The sequence below is a fragment of the Schistocerca serialis genome, chromosome 2, assembly GCF_023864345.2.
Source record: "Schistocerca serialis cubense isolate TAMUIC-IGC-003099 chromosome 2, iqSchSeri2.2, whole genome shotgun sequence".
In the NCBI taxonomy this organism is placed as follows: Eukaryota; Metazoa; Arthropoda; class Insecta; order Orthoptera; family Acrididae; genus Schistocerca; species Schistocerca serialis.
In genome coordinates, this window is record NC_064639.1 from 1,029,193,865 (window position 1) to 1,029,213,192 (window position 19,328).

The 19,328-nt window shown below is 38.8% G+C and overlaps 1 protein-coding gene across 1 annotated transcript in view; it reads right to left on the bottom strand.

The window, feature by feature from the left end:
* Window positions 1–3,777: 3,777 nt before the first annotated feature.
* Window positions 3,778–19,328, bottom strand: part of LOC126458451 (UPF0430 protein CG31712) — an 86,210-nt gene continuing 70,659 nt past the window's right edge. The window contains exons 4-5 of the mRNA XM_050095517.1: window positions 16,493–16,576; window positions 3,778–7,231 (exon numbers count right to left, since the gene is read on the bottom strand). Coding sequence (XP_049951474.1) covers window positions 7,064–7,231; window positions 16,493–16,576 — 252 coding nt within the window. The 3' untranslated portion in view covers window positions 3,778–7,063. The remainder of the gene's footprint in view (window positions 7,232–16,492; window positions 16,577–19,328) is intronic.

Consider the following 19,328-nt stretch of genomic DNA (forward strand, 5'->3'; position numbering starts at 1 on the left):
TGTAAAGTGCGTTAATGAGGTCACATTGGTACCAAATTTCACCATTGGGAGGGGGGTGACGTTGATACATGTGTGAATAAAACAGTGAAAGGTCCCTCCCAAGATCTCCCAGTTCAGCAATGTCCTCAGTGTCACCATCACATCTTTGTTGAGCGCTTTAAAAATGTACTTGTACAGAGTAAAACATGATGGTATCCAAGGCAACTGCATGTAGACTACACCGTGACACCCCTCCGATTGCGCATGCTCACTAGCAGGGTCTTGCGCAGCAGCACAGTCTGCTTACATACGCCAAGGACCTTGTCACACATTGCCTCTGCACAGGTACATTTTTAAAGTGGTCAACAAAGGTGTTTGGGTGGAACTGAGCATGTTGCCATCCTATGTGGTCTTAGAGGGGCCCCTTGCTGTTTTATTTACTCTTGTGCCAATGTGCATCCCTCTCCCTCGATTATGCCACACAAGGGTGCGAAAGAAGTAGGGCTGAAAAAGTAGATGCACCCATTGCTGCTTTGGATCATGTTCAAATTTCACAGATTGATTTCGAATGGTCCCCACTGGTTCTACCCTGTATACCATAGTAAAGCTGTGACTGCACTGTACTCCAGAGGGATGTGATCACGTTAAATGGTGTTGCTCATTATGTCCTTAGTTGAATCGTCTGGAAGGTGTCAGCACCGTCAATGGTTGTCAAGAAAGCCTTCCTGTTCCTCATCACACTGTGAAATGCCATTTTCGACTGTGAAATGTGTGGGAATCAATGCTCCAAGGAAAGTGGTGGTTTCATTGAGGTCCTTTATGCCATCCCCTGAAGTCTTCTGTGTCAATTCTGAATGTGTGTGTCTTCATTGCCTTCCTCAGCCACCCATAAGAAAACCATGGGATTTCAGTCCAGGGCGTTGCTTATATCCATAGCAAAGGTGTCAATAGAAGGGGGCGAAATGTGGGTAAGAATTGATCGACGACCTTTCCGTGGTCTGACATCCACGGTGGCACAGAACTGCAGTCTAATTTGATGCCAATGTGACATCATTAAGCTGTCTTACACCTCACATAGAAATCTCAACTCTGGCAGCTTCCGTATTTACATAGCACACCATTCTTCTGGGGGGTATCCTGGTGCCAAGGGTGTACAGCTGCATGAAGTTCATCATTGTTGGTGAACTACTTACCCCCACGACCTCTTTCATTGCATCAAATAGGGCACAGTCGCTAGGAGCCAGATCCCACAAATATGGAGACTGCGCCAGTACAGCGAACCCTAGTTCTATGAAAAATACAGTCGACATTTGATTCTGCTCAAACATTCGTTCCGTAACTACTTGGGACAAGGGCTCCCAGTATGCTTCCACTCCACTGACTTCCACTTCTCTTCTGGAGACCCATGGGAGAAATCTGATTCGTCAATGGTGACCAAATACTCAAAGAACTCCACTGCATCTGCACTATACTGTTGCACAAACTGTTAGGATATCTCCACACACTTCTGTTTGGCACAATGGTGAGAGAATGGGGTAACCATTGTGCACACACCATCTTCATCTTCAAATCCTGATGTATGATAGTGTGGAGGATTCTCATTGATAGATCTGTTGCTTTCTCTAGTTCATCAAACTTAATTGAGCTGTGCCCCATTAGCAAGTCATTGACATGCTGGACATTGTTTGGTTTGTGTGCAGTTGCTGAATACCCAATGTATTTGCTTTTTTCAGCATAGACCCTGCCATCTCTGAGCTCTGATACCCAACAAAACAAGAGTTTGTGGCTTGGTGCTGTTTCCCACATACGGCGACTAGCCTCTTGTGAAGGTCTGAAGCAGTTGCTCCAGCCCTCTAGAGAAGCCACACTGTCCACTGTTGCCCATGATTGTCTAATTACATGTCTTATTCATGTCCACCACTTTCCTCAGAAGCCGAGTCACATGCTGCTGCAATATGCCACCTGTGGAAAACACCACCACCATCTAGTGTAAGTAGACAGTATACAGTCTACCTTCGCACTAGTTTGCAGGAGTTATAGGGGGAGTGAGCTAAATACTTCAAGAAGAGCATCCCAAAAATTCGGAAACTGTCTTTTTACTGGGGCATACTCAGCATGGAAGGTTCTCCAAGAATGAGAAGATAAATATCATGAAAAAAGAAAACACCATTGTGCACTAGCTCTCTAAAATTTCAGTAAACCTAAAATAATTAAGAAAATTTACACTAGCCTAGCCAGAGGCTGAAATAATTCACATTTTTGATCAATTTATCACTGTTGTACGACGAAGTGGAGAAACAACTGGAAATTTACCAACAAATAATGAAAATGATACCAAACACATTACTATACTTGTTATACTATTAATAGCTACAATTCGCTTAATAATGCTCAAAGAATAGAGGCAAGAATCCCTCTTATACAGCCCTCAATCCAGTTAACTTCCTGTAACAGAAGATAATGTGTCCATAGTATTATCTGTGCAGGGTCTGGATAGGAGATTGAATGTTATCTTCTAACACTAAAAATGACTATAATTATTTTAGTTTCCTGAACAGAGGTCATTGTGAGCTTTAGATCCTTCACAATTTATCTTGCGAATTCACTACTCTGACATTTACATGCATTACAGCCACGGGAACATCAATCTTCAATAACACTGTTATCATTTATTGAGCAACAAAAATGCACAACTTACACGAATTCTGAAACTATGTCATATGATTCCACACAAGCACTTACAGTTTAAATCTTTCCATGAGATTTCTAAAAACAATACTGAGCATCTCAAGCGCACAATCCTGGAAAATTTTAAGCAAATCTGGTATACAGTGTCACCAATAACTTCTATCAAAAGAAAGAGATGCAGAGAGGACTAACCAAAAAAACAGACATCCCATATCATTAATTAAAAAAAAAACACAAACACAAATGTGGACAAAATACTCTGATACATAAAAAAAACCTCAATGGATGATTTCTACAAAGAAAGAATGGTACTGATGAAGCACAACATAAAAACAAGAATCCAATTCTGTGCTATAAATTTCAACATTACATCAAATTAGAATAAAAGTGATCTGAAAATATCTAAATCTGAACCTTGGCACAAGACTACCCCTCAGAGATATTTACAATAACTAGTTCAGAAACAGGAGCACTGTAAAAAATAAAACAAAATAAAATAAAATCTTCAACTGACCATTCTTTCAATATCCACTTTCAAACTAAGTTTGCTGTTTCTTACTACTATGACATTAAGACATTTCTTTGTACAGAGCGTAAAAGACTAAAGATTTTATTTCATTTATTTACAATAATACAAAAAACAATATATTTTAAATGTTTGATATAAATATTGCTAATCAGTACTCACATAGAAAAAGATCGGCTAGCTTTGCAACAGTGACAATGACAATAGTACAATTCTCAACAAGCACATATGAAAACATAATTAAACATATTGCTCATTACTCTAGCTGTAAACTGCTAGATCTGTATGAAAGTGGAGACCATTCACAGATAACTGCACTTCCAGTCTGAAGAAACACTAGGCAGATTCAATAATATGAACCAATAGCTAATCTATCGAGTCCCTTAGCTAACACAATATTAATGAATAATGCTCCCAGTACACAAGCCATGCAGTGTGGCAACAGGCTAACACAGATGCTGAAAAAAGTAGTAAAGCAGCACAGCTCCTAACATAAGAACAAGTACATGGTGGTTTCCTAAAATATACCTCTTTCAATCTTAATTATCCTTCAACTTTAAAGTTTTTGATGAAATTATTTGCCAGTATTTCCTAAATGACTTCTCAACGTCTCTTGTTTGTCCTTTCGGAAATCTAAAATCTATGTGATTAGCACTCTTTAGAACACGAACACGAACACGAACACACACACACACACACACACACACACACACACACACACAATCTACTTTTACTTCTGAGTTATATATATATATATATATATATATATATATATATATATATGTGTGTGTGTGTGTGTGTGTGTGTGTGTGTGAGAGAGAGAGAGAGAGAGAGAGAGAGAGAGATAAGCAGCATTTCTTGAAATGTAAGGCACCTATTAAAATCCAAATTCGAGCTGCTTTGTTTCTATGTAAGAAGGCATACAACATGCTAGTAATAAGTGGTATGAATGTAACTGTAATAAGCTTGATATTTAATGTCTCTGTATTTACTAACTGCGAGCTTCTGAATGCCACAAGGAAACCTTTCCAAAAAGTGTTTCCACCCTTTCTTATGTTCTTCACCTCTCATTAAATAGCAAATTACACTTAAATATAAAATTCCATTCTTATACTGCAATAATGGGAACTTAATGTGTACTTCACTGAAAATAACTGAAGCATTATGCCAGTTTGCACGTCTCATTCTTTTTTATTAATGTGCTGAACATATCAGAAAAATCTCATCTTCACATTTTTTAACACAAGCTACACTATAAATAACTACATTTTTACATTTCCCCTTTTTTTTCCTTGATAGGTCATATATGAAAAATATCACAGCCATACCTTCCTCACAATTTTTACATTAATGATTAATTACAGGGACAACTGTATTTCTCCTGTCTTCCTCATTTCAAAGCTGTCTTCAATTCCACAAAAAAGTACGATATTATATATTATTTCACAAAAAGTAAATAGAATGTTCCACACGAGGCAGTCCTTGAGCAAAATAACAATATTACAAAGAACTACTGATGAAAGAAATATTGGGATAGACAACATGACGAAAACAAAATAAATTAATATCTGTCATATTACAGAAATGTCATCAGCTGAGGAAGGCGGTCTGTTGATGGAAAGAGCATTGATAGGGCAATGTTTTCAATTTGCCTGTGCTGAGTAAGAGGGAATTTACGAAACGTTTGATTTTGTTTTTAACTGTTGCACTTGATACTGTTGAACTTTAGATTCAAAGAAAAATTTTATCAAAATGTGACATATTACTATGTTTCAGAGACAGAAATAGTACAAAATGAGTAACTACAACATTTAGAAACTAACTCTGATCTCTGAAAAATGCACACCATTCTCAAACTTGATTAGGAGAGAGCAAGGGGTCAGAAGGGGAGAGGGAAAGTGGTGGTGGTGAAGGGGGGGGGGGGGGGGGGAGACTGAAGGAAAGGAAAAGCAAAGGATGGAGGTGAAGTCTGTAGGCATACTGTTGCCAAAGAGACAAGATTTGGCAAAGCACAGCTGACATTTTATCTTGTCCCTTTCTTTTAACCAAGAAATATTCAAATATTTAACAAAGCAAAAATAAGAATGGATACCTAAGACAAAAACAAATATTTTACTATAGACCAACTTATTGGACCGCATATTTCAAGAACTTTTGAAGAGGTTTTACCTAGTAGTACAAATAACAAATACCCGCTCTCAATCTGAGTATGTGGATGATTCTACAAACATTCCTCTGAATATTTCTCAGTTAATTATAAAACAACCCTAATGCAATAACAAAAATTGAGCCAGTTTCAAATATTTCGCTACATAAAATGAAGGGGGACAAATGTGTCATGTGCAAATAGTAATGTAGCAATAATCACTAGTAAATCAACCACATCTTTGACAGCAAAATACCCAGGTTAGAAAAAATTGAAAGTTAAGCAGTTTTCTGCTTTGCTACTGGCCTGCACAACAAGAGGTGGCACTTTTTGTGTGTAATTCCTTTTATGGCACAATGACAAAAAATTGTTACTTTCTCAATAGCATTCTTTAGAAGTGATAAATATCACCACAGTAATGCAAAATTATTAATTACACCTTTTAACTAAGGCAGGACACAATTAATACCATCTCAAATGTTGAGCAAATATGCGCTCAGGTGAATTCAATACAAGCCCCACATTGAAGGCTGGGAACCTGATATAACATGAAAGTCCGTCAATGGCTAAATTGTTAACAATTTCAAAAGGCCTCAGATGTGTCCTTCAGAAAGGTAACTCCTGCTTGAAGGATGGCTCATGGAAACACACAACTGTACAGGCAATATGTGAAGGATAGCTTATTGAAAGATATAACTGCAGAAGCAATGTGGCAGTATGGTTCTTCACACTAAAAAACAATCTTGACCAATACTCATCCTGCGGTAATATAATTACTGTAAGTGCCATGAGTAAATAAGCCAAAAAAACACCCATACCCTAAGATCAATAACCAACACTTCACCTGAAATATTAATGATAAAACGGCACATTTCATTCTTACAACACACACACACACACACACACACACACACACACACACAGAGAGAGAGAGAGAGAGAGAGAGAGAGAGAGAGAGAGAGAGAGAGAGAGGGGTGTCAAGTGTGAATCTGCCCAATTCTGTTAATTTTTTTTATCATGTTACAATTATTTCAATATGGTATCCTTTAGATACATTCCCATAAAACGAAAAAAAAAAATTCAGTAATAGTTATGGCAAAAATCAGTATTTGCTACAAAAGATAATCTCAAGAGCTGAAAAATTAATGAATTTTTATGGAAATAGTAAATGAAAATACACAGCGGAACTGAAAGGCATTACTAGTTTGGTTATACTGAATAACAATCGGAAAGCTACACAATATCTTGTTACTGTACAGACATTACCCTTTCAAGATTACAAAAGACTATACCGCAATGCTGCAAAAAAAAATCTAAAATTGTCATATGCATATCAGACAAGAACTGTACAAAATTTCCAGGCAGCAACTTTTGTCATTTTGTGTCTTTCAGGGACTTGCATTCATGCTCTTTATCATAGATGAATAGTTTCCACTCCTGATTCAACAGCACTAATGCCACAGCAAATATATTTCTTTTAAATTTTTACAGCTTGATGTTTAAATTATATCGCCGGGTAAAACAGTCTGAAAAACTTCACGTACAGGGTAAAATAAGAATATCTCATTATTACCTGAAAACTGAACATTTAAGTCCCGAGTCAACTCCTGTTCTCATTGAACACCCACATGGAGTGAAAAAATGAAATCCTCGATCATGCAAACACACATTTCTTTTGAAATATGATTACACACACACAAACACGATGGACTTGTTGGACCTGTTCACGATACAGCTGGCTTCAATGTAAAGGACAACTTGGGTCGTGAATTGTTCTTTCCCAAAATTTTCTTCTGCTCTTCCTTAATTCGTTTTTCTTGCTCTTTTCTCAGCCTTTGGCGTTCCTCTTCCATCTTTCTCTGTTCCTCAACCATAGCCAAGCGCTCTTCTGCCTGTGAGTTAAAGTTTTATGAAATATATTGAACATACACAAACATATTTTGTTAGACATTGGTCTTCTATAAGCTAAGCTTTGCCATCTAAAGGAAACTCCTATGTGAACCATTAATTTGTTCACAGTAATTCTTATATACTATCTGAAATCTGTAACGAACACTAGCAACATTTGCACGCAGGAGCGTGGATGGGCGGGCGAACGCACGCACACACGCAATTTTGTTAAAAGACCTGAGTCCTTCACTGTTGGGGAAGAAGGGAGAGGGGGAGGGGATGGGAATCTTCCACAATGAGAAAGAAGAACATGTATATACCCACAAGTGATGGCCGAAAGGATACTGATTCGAAATTCGGAGGGAGGCTACAGGGAATGTATAAAAACTAACAGCATTTACAAGACAGGTTTAAATTGCAAAGAACTTCCAAAAACATGCTGTAGGTGATTGTTAAATCATAGGTAAGAACAAGAACTTAATTTAAAGTAAATAAATATGAAGAAAGTATCTGATCATTTGCCTAATATGATAAAATACCTGATATATTGCTAAACAAATTTTAAGGCTAATTACACATCATTTCTTCATTACAGCTTTTATACCAAGGACAAACATTTAATTAATAACTGGCTGTTTGTGTAACATAGAAGAAAGCAATGTTTACTTTGTTGTTAACCCTGTGTTTCACATGACTAATGACACAGACTAATATGTTCATTTTTATTGCATTTAAGCCACAATGCTATTTAGTATTCTGTAATTAACCCCTTTGTAGGCACATACACAAATTATGTTTACGCAGCCTATAAACTGAGCACCGAGCGAGGTGGCGCAGTGGTTAGACACTGGACTCGCATTCGGGAGGACGACGGTTCAATCCCGCGTCCGGCCATCCTGATTTAGGTTTTCCGTGATTTCCCTAAATCGCTCCAGGCAAATGCCGGGATGGTTCCTTTCAAAGGGCACGGCCGACTTCCTTCCCCGTCCTTCCCTAATCCGATGTGACCGATGACCTCGCTGTCTGGTCTCCTTCCCCAAAACAACCAACCAACCAACCTATAAACTGACTCATTCCATACGATTTTGACACTTCAAACACAAGATCACAGCTCCATAGAGTGAATAAATGATAAATGTATAGCAATGACACGCATACACTTGGGGCACCAGTAAGAAGTGCTCGCTGCAATGGACAGTGTGCATTTACAGTCTCAGGATTGACTGAAAACACCAAAGAAGCGACAATTAACAGCTGTCCACTGTAGTGGACACGATGTGGCCCAGGATTAACCATAATTAGGTGAAGGTAAACATTAAGAGGCTGCTCAAGGGGAGAAAATAATGAGAGTATGTGGGGAGGGAGACAATCACTAGGCAATATTCACAGTTGTCCGTAACATTGCTAAGCTACATTCTGAACACACTACAAAGTATATTTGCACAATAAGGAGCACTGGTATGAACACCACAACTCTCAGGAACGTGCTATGTTTTGGAAAAGGATACAGTACAAATGATATTCTTGTATCACTGATTACCACTATCCAACTTCTGAGTCAGAGCAAATGATACCTTGCAAATGTTCACCTAAGTGATTAACGCAACAAACATGAAAACGATAGATTGCTACTCACCACAAAAAGTACGCATTAAGTGGCAAACAGTCACAATGAAAGAAGACTGCTACATATTTGTCAGATGTAGACAAAACACACCCACACAGCCAAGGCCATCTCTGGGCTTTAATGCCTGACTGTCTCTGAAGCAACCAGCGAACATTGCTGGGATTACAGAAGACGCATAAGACAGGAGAAGGAGAGGGGAGAGCTAGCAGCACAGGGGCTGAGAAAGATGCCAAGGCTGTCAGGGGAAGCATGCAGAGACATACGAGGGAAGGATAACAGGTGCAGCATCAGGAGGCTGTGGAGGGCACAATAGGAGAAGAGGGAAGTGGAGAAGGGGAAAGGACTGTGCAGGTGCAGTGGCAGCACAAAAGGCTGGGGTGGGAGCAGAGAAGGGGATGGGCAGGTGGAGAAAAAGGAATAGCAGAGGTTGAGGTGATGGGGGTTGAGAATGAAGGGTACATTGTAGGGAAAGCTCCCATATGCACAAATCAGAAAAACTTATGCTGGTGGGAAAGATGCACATGGAACACATTGTGAAACAACCTTTGAAGTCAAGCATGTATTGTTGGCTGGAATGCTCCAGCTGTCTTGGCCACAATTTGGTAGTGACCACTCATGCAGACAGACAGCTCGTTATTGGTCATGCTCACGCAGAAGGCTAAGTTAGTTGATCACATGGCTGCTATCACAGGTGGACCTGTCTTTGATGGGGGCACAAAAAGTCTGACAAGAATGGAGTAGGTGGTAGTGGGCAGATGTATGGGACAAGCATTGTATCTAGGTCTACTGTAAGAATATACACCAGGTGGCAAGGGTCAGCAACAGTAGTGTAATAAGGATAGACAAGGATTTGTATGGACTCAGTGGGCCACCTTCCTCTATGATGACCTCCATCTCAAAGATAGATTTACTAGTACCTCCAACCACATCAAACCTACCAACTGACAATGATACGTCCACTTTAACAGCTGCCACCCATTTCACCACTTGTGACTCGGTAACACCCACAACTAAGGCAACAAAATATGTTCTCTGCTAGAGTTTCTACTACCGCTTGTCATACCCTGAAATGATAAATACCCTTCCACCCTTCCCACAGATATATTCCACTATTCACCCAACCTATGCTATATCCTAGTTCATCCTTATTCCACCCCTGTTCCCAACCTAGTTCCCCATCTTATATCCCCACAATACGTTCTACCAAGGGTCTCACTGAGGTCTTCACAGCCTGTAATTACTCTCCCAACCTTGTACAGAAACAGATCTCCCATGCCTTATCTCTCCACTTACCCCCAATCTCCTAGAGTCCCTCCATGGGCCACAGAGAAGAATTCAGTACCACAAAGGACTGGAGCAACTGAATCACACTCTCTGCCAGGGTTTCGACTACCTCTTGTAGTGGCCTGAAATGAGAAATGTCCTACCCACTGTCCTTCCCACACCTACTACAATGCTATTTTGCCACCCACTGAACCTACACAGTATCCTCGTCCATCCCTACACAACCCCTGCTCCCAACCACTTGCCTCATGGCTCATACCCATGTAATAGGCTGAGATGCATGACCTGACCCATACACCTTCCCACCACCACATACTCCAGACCAGTTACAAGCATCACCTATCCTGTCAGAGTCAGGGCTACCTGTGAAACCAATCATGTGATCTACAAGCCAAGCTTCAACAACTATGCTGTATTCTATGTGACCATGAAAATGGTTGTCTGCATGAATGGCTACCAACAAACGGTTGCCAAGAAACAGCTAGACCACACAGTTGCTGAGCACACTCCCCAAGACAAGATACTTTATTTTAATTACTGTTGAAGTGTGGAGATGGGAACTCTCCCTACAGTATATCCTATGTTCCCGTAACTTTCCTGGCCTCAACGTTCGTTAGTCATTGTCCTACACTCACCTATCCCCTTATCTGTTCCCACTACAGCACTACACAATCTTATTATTCCACCAACACATCCACAGTCTTTTTACTTATCTCTTTTCCGCTGCCCCTCCCCATCCTCCGTCTAACGTCCCGACTACACCTTGCTGCCCTACCCTCTCTCCACCTCATCCCTGTATGCTCCAACATGCACTACTTCACCATCACCCACCCCTACACTGCTATGCCTCCCCCTTTTCTCTCAGCCTCCTCTTTACTCCACCATCTGGTTGCTTCTCCCAACATGTGCCACTGCTTGTAGTCTGGCCACAGCAGTCGTGTGTGTGTGTGTGTGTGTGTGTGTGTGTGTGTGTGTGTGTGTATGTGTGTGTGTGTGTGTGTGTGTGGGGGGGGGGGGTGTCTAGTTCTGATAAAGGCCTTTTTGGTCGAAAGCTTATTTGTTATGACAATATTTTTGTTGTGCTTATCTGCAACTGAACATCTCTGCTATATGGTGAGTAGCAATCTATCTTTTTCATAATATTGCCATTATCCCTACAACAGACCTAGACGCAAGACCTGTCCCATACATCCTCCCAGTACCATCTTCTCTAATCCTGTCACAGGTATATCTTACACCATCAAAGGCAGGGCCACCTGGGGAAGCAGCCATATGATCTACCAACTTAGCTGCAACCACTTTGCCGCATCTTATGCAGGCGTGGTCACTAAAAAGCTGTCTGTCCACATGAACAGCCAACGTCAAACAGTGGCCAAAAGAGAGCTGAAACAGCCAGTTGCTGAACCAGCCAGTTGCTGAGCCTGCTGCCCAACATGATTGCTTCAAAGTCTGTGTCATCTGGATCCTTCCCACCAACATCAGCTTTTCTGATGCCCCTTCCTGCAAAGTATCCCTCTTTCCCATAAACCCCCTGGCATCAACCTTTGCTAGTCTCTGTCCTCTACCTGTCTATCCCTTTCCCTGCTCCCACTCTAGCACTAAACACGCCTTCTAGCCTGTCACTGCACCTGCACAGTTCTTTCCGTTTCTCTATTTCATTGTTGAGCCCCTTTAGCACAGCCTCCTGATGCTGTACCTAGCGGCCCACTATAATACCCACTATCCTTCCCCACACCTCTTCTACAGCCTATAGGATTTAGTCTGATAGCTAAATAAATCCAGCAGTCTTTTTCAATGTGCCTGTCAACTTTTCAACGCATCCTCTTTGTGGTGAGAAGCAATCCATCCTTTTAATATTGTTGTTGTTCCACACATATTTTCCATTTTTCAGTACACACTTACCTTTCTTAATGAAAAAACACAGAGGCTGCACCATATTGCCAGCCAACTTTTTAAATCAGCTAGTACAAGCACACTGGCAGATTACTTATCGTAACACGAAATTATATCAAGTAGGCCTTAGAGGGTTGAGATGAGGTCTCACAAAGGACTCAGTTTTTATGACCTGAAACATCTGCAGTAGTCCAGCAAACTATTTCCCAACCAAAGGCAGCCCGGCCCACAATTATAGATACCTTACTAAGCTAACAAGAATCCTATTACCAAAAGCAGAGGAAAATTTATACTTCTCTTGCACATCACTATTCTAACAACATATCTGACAGCCATCCTTATGCTTACCATCAAGTAACAGAACAGCTCATTATATTATCCTATTCATTAAGCTAAAAAAGCATTTATAAATAGGAAGAAATAATCTTCCTGTTGCATACAGCATGGAGGAATTTCTAACATTATTACACAACCATCAACTGGAGCTCAGTCCCAGCTGGATGAAGGCACAGTAAGAAACTAAGAGAAATTAAATGGTACATGAGGAGGCCCCTTACAATGGAGAAATTAGTCATTGCAGAATCCCTGTTACCAAGTTCCTATGAAGACCCAGAGCTTTCGCTAGGGAACTGTGGAATAAAGAATAGCAAGTGTTTATGCGAAATACCCTTCGCTGTTCCTTGCTAGTTAAACTAATGTGGCCTTTATTGCAGGAGTGCAAGATATTCAGAATCTCATACATGTTTTTAGTCAACTTTTACGCCCACCTTTAATATGGCAGTACTAGTAAAATGTGAATGATTTCACACAATATTTCATACAAGTTTTAATTTATTTGTATGATGGAATTATTAGTTATCAATGTAGTAATGCTAGCTGCAGAAGACTCAGATGCCAATAAAATAATAACAACAAAAGATCTTAGATGAGACTTAGAACCCAATGTACACAAACTGTCATCCTTTATTCAGGGCACTAAGGCTTCTAGACAACTTTAAATCAATACCCTTTGCACTCTCAATTAACACTCTTCTTGTTTATAGCAATTACTTTACTTTCGAGGAAGAAAATTACAAAAACCTCAGTGGTAACTATGGGAACAACAATGGCTGGCTTCCATCTACGTCATAGGAAGAGATCTGAAACTTATCTTTTGCAATGAAGGCAAATTCTGCCTTAAAATGCAAAATTACATACTAAGTTTATTTCATAGCAATTTGTATATCAATGATTTTATTGGAGATACGTTTATTTTCTGCACATAAATACCAAAAATTAACGAATTTTCAGGTACAGGTATTGTACATCATCTGACATAGCCCCATTTCAAAACAGAAAGTGCACAAGAACATGTTTGCAAAATAAAGAGCACACATGTGCATAATACAATGATGTATCAGTGGCTCATAAGCTATGGCCTGGCACCACATGAATTGTGGGCAATTAAATGGTCTCTATTAGATTGGTTGGTTTGGGGGAAGAGACCAAACAGCGAGGTCATCGGTCTCATCGGATTAGGGAAGGATGGAGAAGGAAGTCAGCCGTGCCCTTTCAAAGGAACCATACCGGCATTTGCCTGGAGTGATTTAGGGAAATCACGGAAAACCTAAATCAGGATGGCCGGACGCGGGATTGAACCGTCGTCCTCCCGAATGCGAGTCCAGTGTGCTAGCCACTGCGCCACCTCGCTCGGTGTCTCTATTAGATACATACATGCTATGTACAGCAAAATCTCTCTCTGCCATATTACCTACCACGCTACAACAAAGGAACACTTACATCAGTCCCTTAGCTGAAGTTTCTAGAGGCTGGAAAACAGAATTGGTCAATGTATTTTGATACCTATCAATTCAGTTGCTTTCATCAGGGTCTATGCCGAATCTTCTTGTGTAGTACAACCAGAGGTAATTTCAGTTCCACTTCTATTCTAAGCCTCTTGTTCGTTCTGACTAGTAAGTCTCCCCTGACCACAGGTTCTAGGTGACTTATCTGAGATCTACCCTTTGTCCTAAACCTCTCCAGTCCATTTCCTTCACCTCTCTTCCTTCACCTTCAACCCTTCTGCCAGGAGGAGGAGCTACTGGCTTCAAAGGCTTGCAGACATAATACTCATTTACTTACAAGCACAGCAGTTCAAAGTAATTTTCTCCTTATTTGTGAAGATCTATAAATTCTTGCTGGCTAACCTTATGTATATGCAGGTTATGATGTGTCACTTGGTTATGCGTTCATCTGTGCAGTGAATCATACCTATTATCATCCACATAGAAACTAACTGGTGATTTGTGTATTTTAGAGAGTTCAACTGTAATTTGGTTTGTGGCTGTTTTGGCTAGGGGTTTGTGTGGGTGTCCTAGTTGGGCTGTCTGTTGTTCCACTCTGGCAGGTCCGTTGCATAGGTGGATGCACTGTTAAGTGCGGCCATATTAAGTTATGTTACTCACTTTTATTGCTTTCTTATTGTAGTCTTAAGGTTTTGCTTGAGTATCGACTGCTGTAACTACTGTAATTTTGTTTCGATGCTCGGCAGGCGCCCGATTTTAAATTTTCACTTTGATCTACGGCCTTGTCCTGAAGGTAAAGGTAGTTTTGATCAACAGGAAACAGTTATCTAATTCCTGGTCCTTGTATGAATTTGTTTTACTGTTTAAATTTAAACTATTGCCTGATTTTTTTAACTCTTTCATACTTGCCACTGTTAACACAAGAACTGTACTACACTTGAATGTTCGGTGTAGTTATATTAATTTACAATAATTGTAATAATAAAATGTCATAGTAAATGATGTTCAATTAAACCATCTTGGCCAGTCCTTCCACAATACCTGCTTCTCAGACACAAACACTGCTGATCCTGGTGAGGTGTTAATTACTACTGACAGTTGTACGTTCTGGTTTGCAAGTCTCTCTAGGAAAGTGGTACCATAACGGTCTCACAAATTCCATCCTTGTTTAAAGTAACAAGACGATATCGCAAAGCAGTCTGGTATAATTTTAATTAGTTGGTGCTTTAAAATCCTGCATTGCAGGTGTGATTTAATGTTATCACATGAAAACTGAGTGGGCACTTCAAAGATGGTAGTCTAGGACTCCATCCTAGAGGCAGAAGACATGGAAGAATTTGCCTTGTAGCAAATAAAGTAGAATCTACTGCTGTCACCAAGGCATATTTTCTCTTTTTTGCAGTCAATGAAGTGCAATTTACAGACAAAATGGACATTTTTATTAAAATTATTGTTGAAAAGGAAATTTACTCACATCACTTTGTTGGCCACCATTCTGTTATTTTTCCATTTGATTACTGATAGCACTGCCAATGGCAGATTTGAGTTAAATGCAATATCATTTATGGTGTACTTACAGCATGCAAGGTTTGCTGGTAACTTCATCTAGTATGCCATGTGATACTGATGGCTCGGTCCACACGTTGTTTTTAGCTTAGTGAAAATCTTAATTAATTTTTCATCTACAATATCCAAAGTATATATAAGAAAAATGAACTGGATATAAAATATAACCATTTCCTGAATTGTTTTTAACACAGTCTGGATTCCAACAGATCACATTATCTACATAGAATCCCATTCACTGTGTAATGCATTCAACAGGAAGCATGCACATTTTACACAGGCCAACATCATTTTGCCCACGGAATTGACAGGACATTGTGGGAATACACAGTTGGCAAATGAGAGAACCAAAGGTTTGTCTGATAATCAAAATGGTAGGCCAACCCAGAGCATCTGGCACATTCTGGAACGCAAGAGCAGGCGCACCACATAAATGTGTGTCAGTATTATTACAAAACCAACCAATTCAAGTACTACAGTCTCGTTTGTCAAAAAAAGTATGCCCATAGTTACCAATAACAACATTAAAAATTGTTCCAATAGAATATGTTTGCTTGGGTACCTAACCCAAATTTTATCACTACCATCTTTCCTGATTCAGTTTCCTTCATCTGCACCAGTTCACTATATACACATATTTCACACATTTTGTGAAATCAGTTCTGAGGAACATACTTCACGAATAGTAGTTCATTATAGCTAATACAGCTGCTTTGTTAAATAACTTGACTCTTCTCATGGAGCTGAAGAGTGGCATTAATTCAGAAAATAGCCACTTATGAAAATCTAAGTGTACAGCAAACCCAGTCAGTATGATTTACAGTGCATCCCCTTGTAACAGTTATAAATAGAGTAAACTGTGTTACCTACGCACCAATGTTTTTTGTTATATCACGGGAATAAAGTACACATATTTTAATAAAATATAACCCAGTGTGGAGAACTATAACATTGTTGAAATCACTAAATTTGGCATTAGTTAGTGATAACCAGTACCACAATTACAAATAAATGTATTTGTGCTACTGATGGACTCAAAACATTATTAGCACAGAACTTTGCCAGAATAATTGCTAACATTTAAATAGACAATAAGTGTTACATCTTACCAGTTTCTTCTGGGCTTCCTCAATTTTACGATTATTTTCTGCCATAATCTGTTCTAACTCCTCACGCTTCCTTCTTTCTTCAGCCTACAAAGTAATTTTTCATGTCAATATTGGATGGTTATATATGAGCAAACATGCAAACTGATAACTAAAAGAAAGAGTAGTTACATTAATACTATGTGATGAAATACTGTGGCACTGTGAATCTTTGAGCAAATGCTACCAAGCATCATATCAATCAGGTAAATGATTCTTTACTATTCACATGATTAAATCATTTGTTGCCTGCACACTGCATATTTTTGCAAAGATTTAATCAAGAATATTCACTGAATTGATTATACAAAAAGATTAAAAACCTCTATGATATCATCTTTTACCTATGTACATTACCCCATCCCACCCCACAATTTACTAATTATAACCCATTAAATGTAATGTTCATACCCCATTAAATGTAATGTTCATATCAATTAGGTAAATGATTCTTTAATATTCTCACGATTAAATCATTTGTTGCTTACACGGTGCTGGATGAAACACCAGCAAATTACATGGAAGAAAGGTATCTCCAGGCATTTTCAATTGTATTAGCTCCTGCAGTGCAACCTTTATGTCACTAGAATCATTCTTGAAAGTTGTGGTATGGCACCTACTGTTGTACAGAAGATTTTATCAGAAAATTGTAAATTGGGGAACTAAAAATGACATTCTCCTGGTAAAGCAAAAAAACCAATATGGTATGTGGCAAAGCAACCAATCAAATAACTATATTTTAGATCCAAATGAAAAAACTTCCAATAAGTACTATAAATATGTTATAAAGACAGTTCATGTAAGAAGGGGTATATGTACAATGACTGAGATTAGCTATAGTGAGACTAAGTTACCAAAATCAAAAACTAATATGAATGAAAGTTATCTTACCCTAAAATATACAAAGCTGCAAGCTTTTTGCTGTTCCCCTCTTCAGGCTATTACATTTTACAGTAGTAATGGTATCACACAGACTCTCTGTGATGTTTAAGGATGAATTGGCAACTTCAATATTTTAAATATTTTGTCTAAGCGAATCACAGTACTTGTGTTCAAATTTAGTGCTGTATATAAGAGTTTATGTTCAACCTACAGGTTCTGTAAACCTTTTCCCTGAGATACACAACAAAATTCAAAACTTTGAGTTGCAAGTTTTTCTTGGCAATTTGTTGCGAGTGATATGTGGGTGCAACACTGCAGCAACCATTTATAGTAGTAAAACCAACACACATTTTACTTTCTAACTCAAGCAGCTAACTGCATACTAAATAGACAACCACCCAACATATCAAGATGTACCATGGAGGAAATTAAATATGGTAAAAGTCTATGAATGCAAGAAATCATTTCAAAACTAGTAGTTAATCTTAACACTTCATCACATTGTAAATCAAAAAGATTTACTAAAACAATCATTGTCTTAAGTGAAACTTATCTACATTTCTTATATAAACAGCTAACATAAGTAATAAATATGCCAGTATTCATACCATGCCTCTCCAAATGCAAACAGCAATCATAGGGGAAACTATCTCAATCAGTAAGAATACTACAGACATTTCTCAAAAAATGAGTTACATTTTTAAGGAGAAAATATGGAGATTCTTACTGCATGTGGCTTGGCATTCCATACAAAAAATCTTAATCAAGTCACAAGAGTTTCAAAAACATGATAAAACTGTTCTCCATATAGCCTAGATATCCAGAATCAAATCGGCTAATTCAGCAGGAGAGAAGACAGGTGTTTCAGTCTCTTCTGAACTTTGCAGTGCCAACAGGTAACAACACTGTGAGAATAAACCAGCATGTAACAAATTTGAACGTAAGTTCTTAATAACGTATCCTGTGAAGAAATGTTATGTCATGTGGATGATTTTTCTCTGTCAGTTAAAATTTCACAGTAAAGTGACAGGAGAAAAGATGAAATAGCAATTGTCTTAATAAGACATCCAAGTCACAACATACATTTGATGTAAAAGAGATGGTGAAATAATTCTTTAAAGATAACACAAAAGCAAAGCATAAAATATCAAAGAAAAAAAGAGAGTTCAGAAAGTGAAAAAACATAATATCACTCAAACCATATATTACGATGTGGGCATGGCATTAACTTTACAGAATGAGGAAAAAGGAGTAGCAAGGTATGAAATTTTATGAGCTGTGGGACAATCCTCCAGAATGTCAAATAAGAGTGCAAATGGAGCGGAAAGATGCAATTGCTATAATGCTACATGGTATGGCTGATGAATCACTGGAAAGGCAACAGCTGGAACATATCACAACATGGAGGAACAGAAGTAAGGAAACTGAAGAAGAGCTGCTCTACAACAGATTCAAATGAACTACATGAAGCAGAAAATTTATGATAGTTATTTATCCTATAAGAGCCTGAAAATTATTTACTAGGGGGTATTACATCAAGACTCAAATGGTCTAACAAGCATCAAAATATTTTGTAGATCATGTTTGAAGGTTTATTAGTGTGTGTGATCAGGGTAGTTCACATTGGTAAGTTTCAGTGTTTTTAACTCTGTGGAACCTCAACCAATGGTACACTGCATGTACGATGTTGTATGTTCCAGATGAGATTTAGCCTCAAAACAGCTATTAATTGCAGGTAATCTAAGGTACAGAAGTGGAAGGAAGGAAGTTTTGGTTTAAAATGCCATCAATTAGGCTGTTCGATATGTAGCAGAAGACAAATTATATGCAAGTGGAGGTTGGAAGATCGGCCACGTGGCCAGTTCAAAGGAAACATCCTGTCATTTGCCACATATAATTCAAGGAAACAACAGAAAAA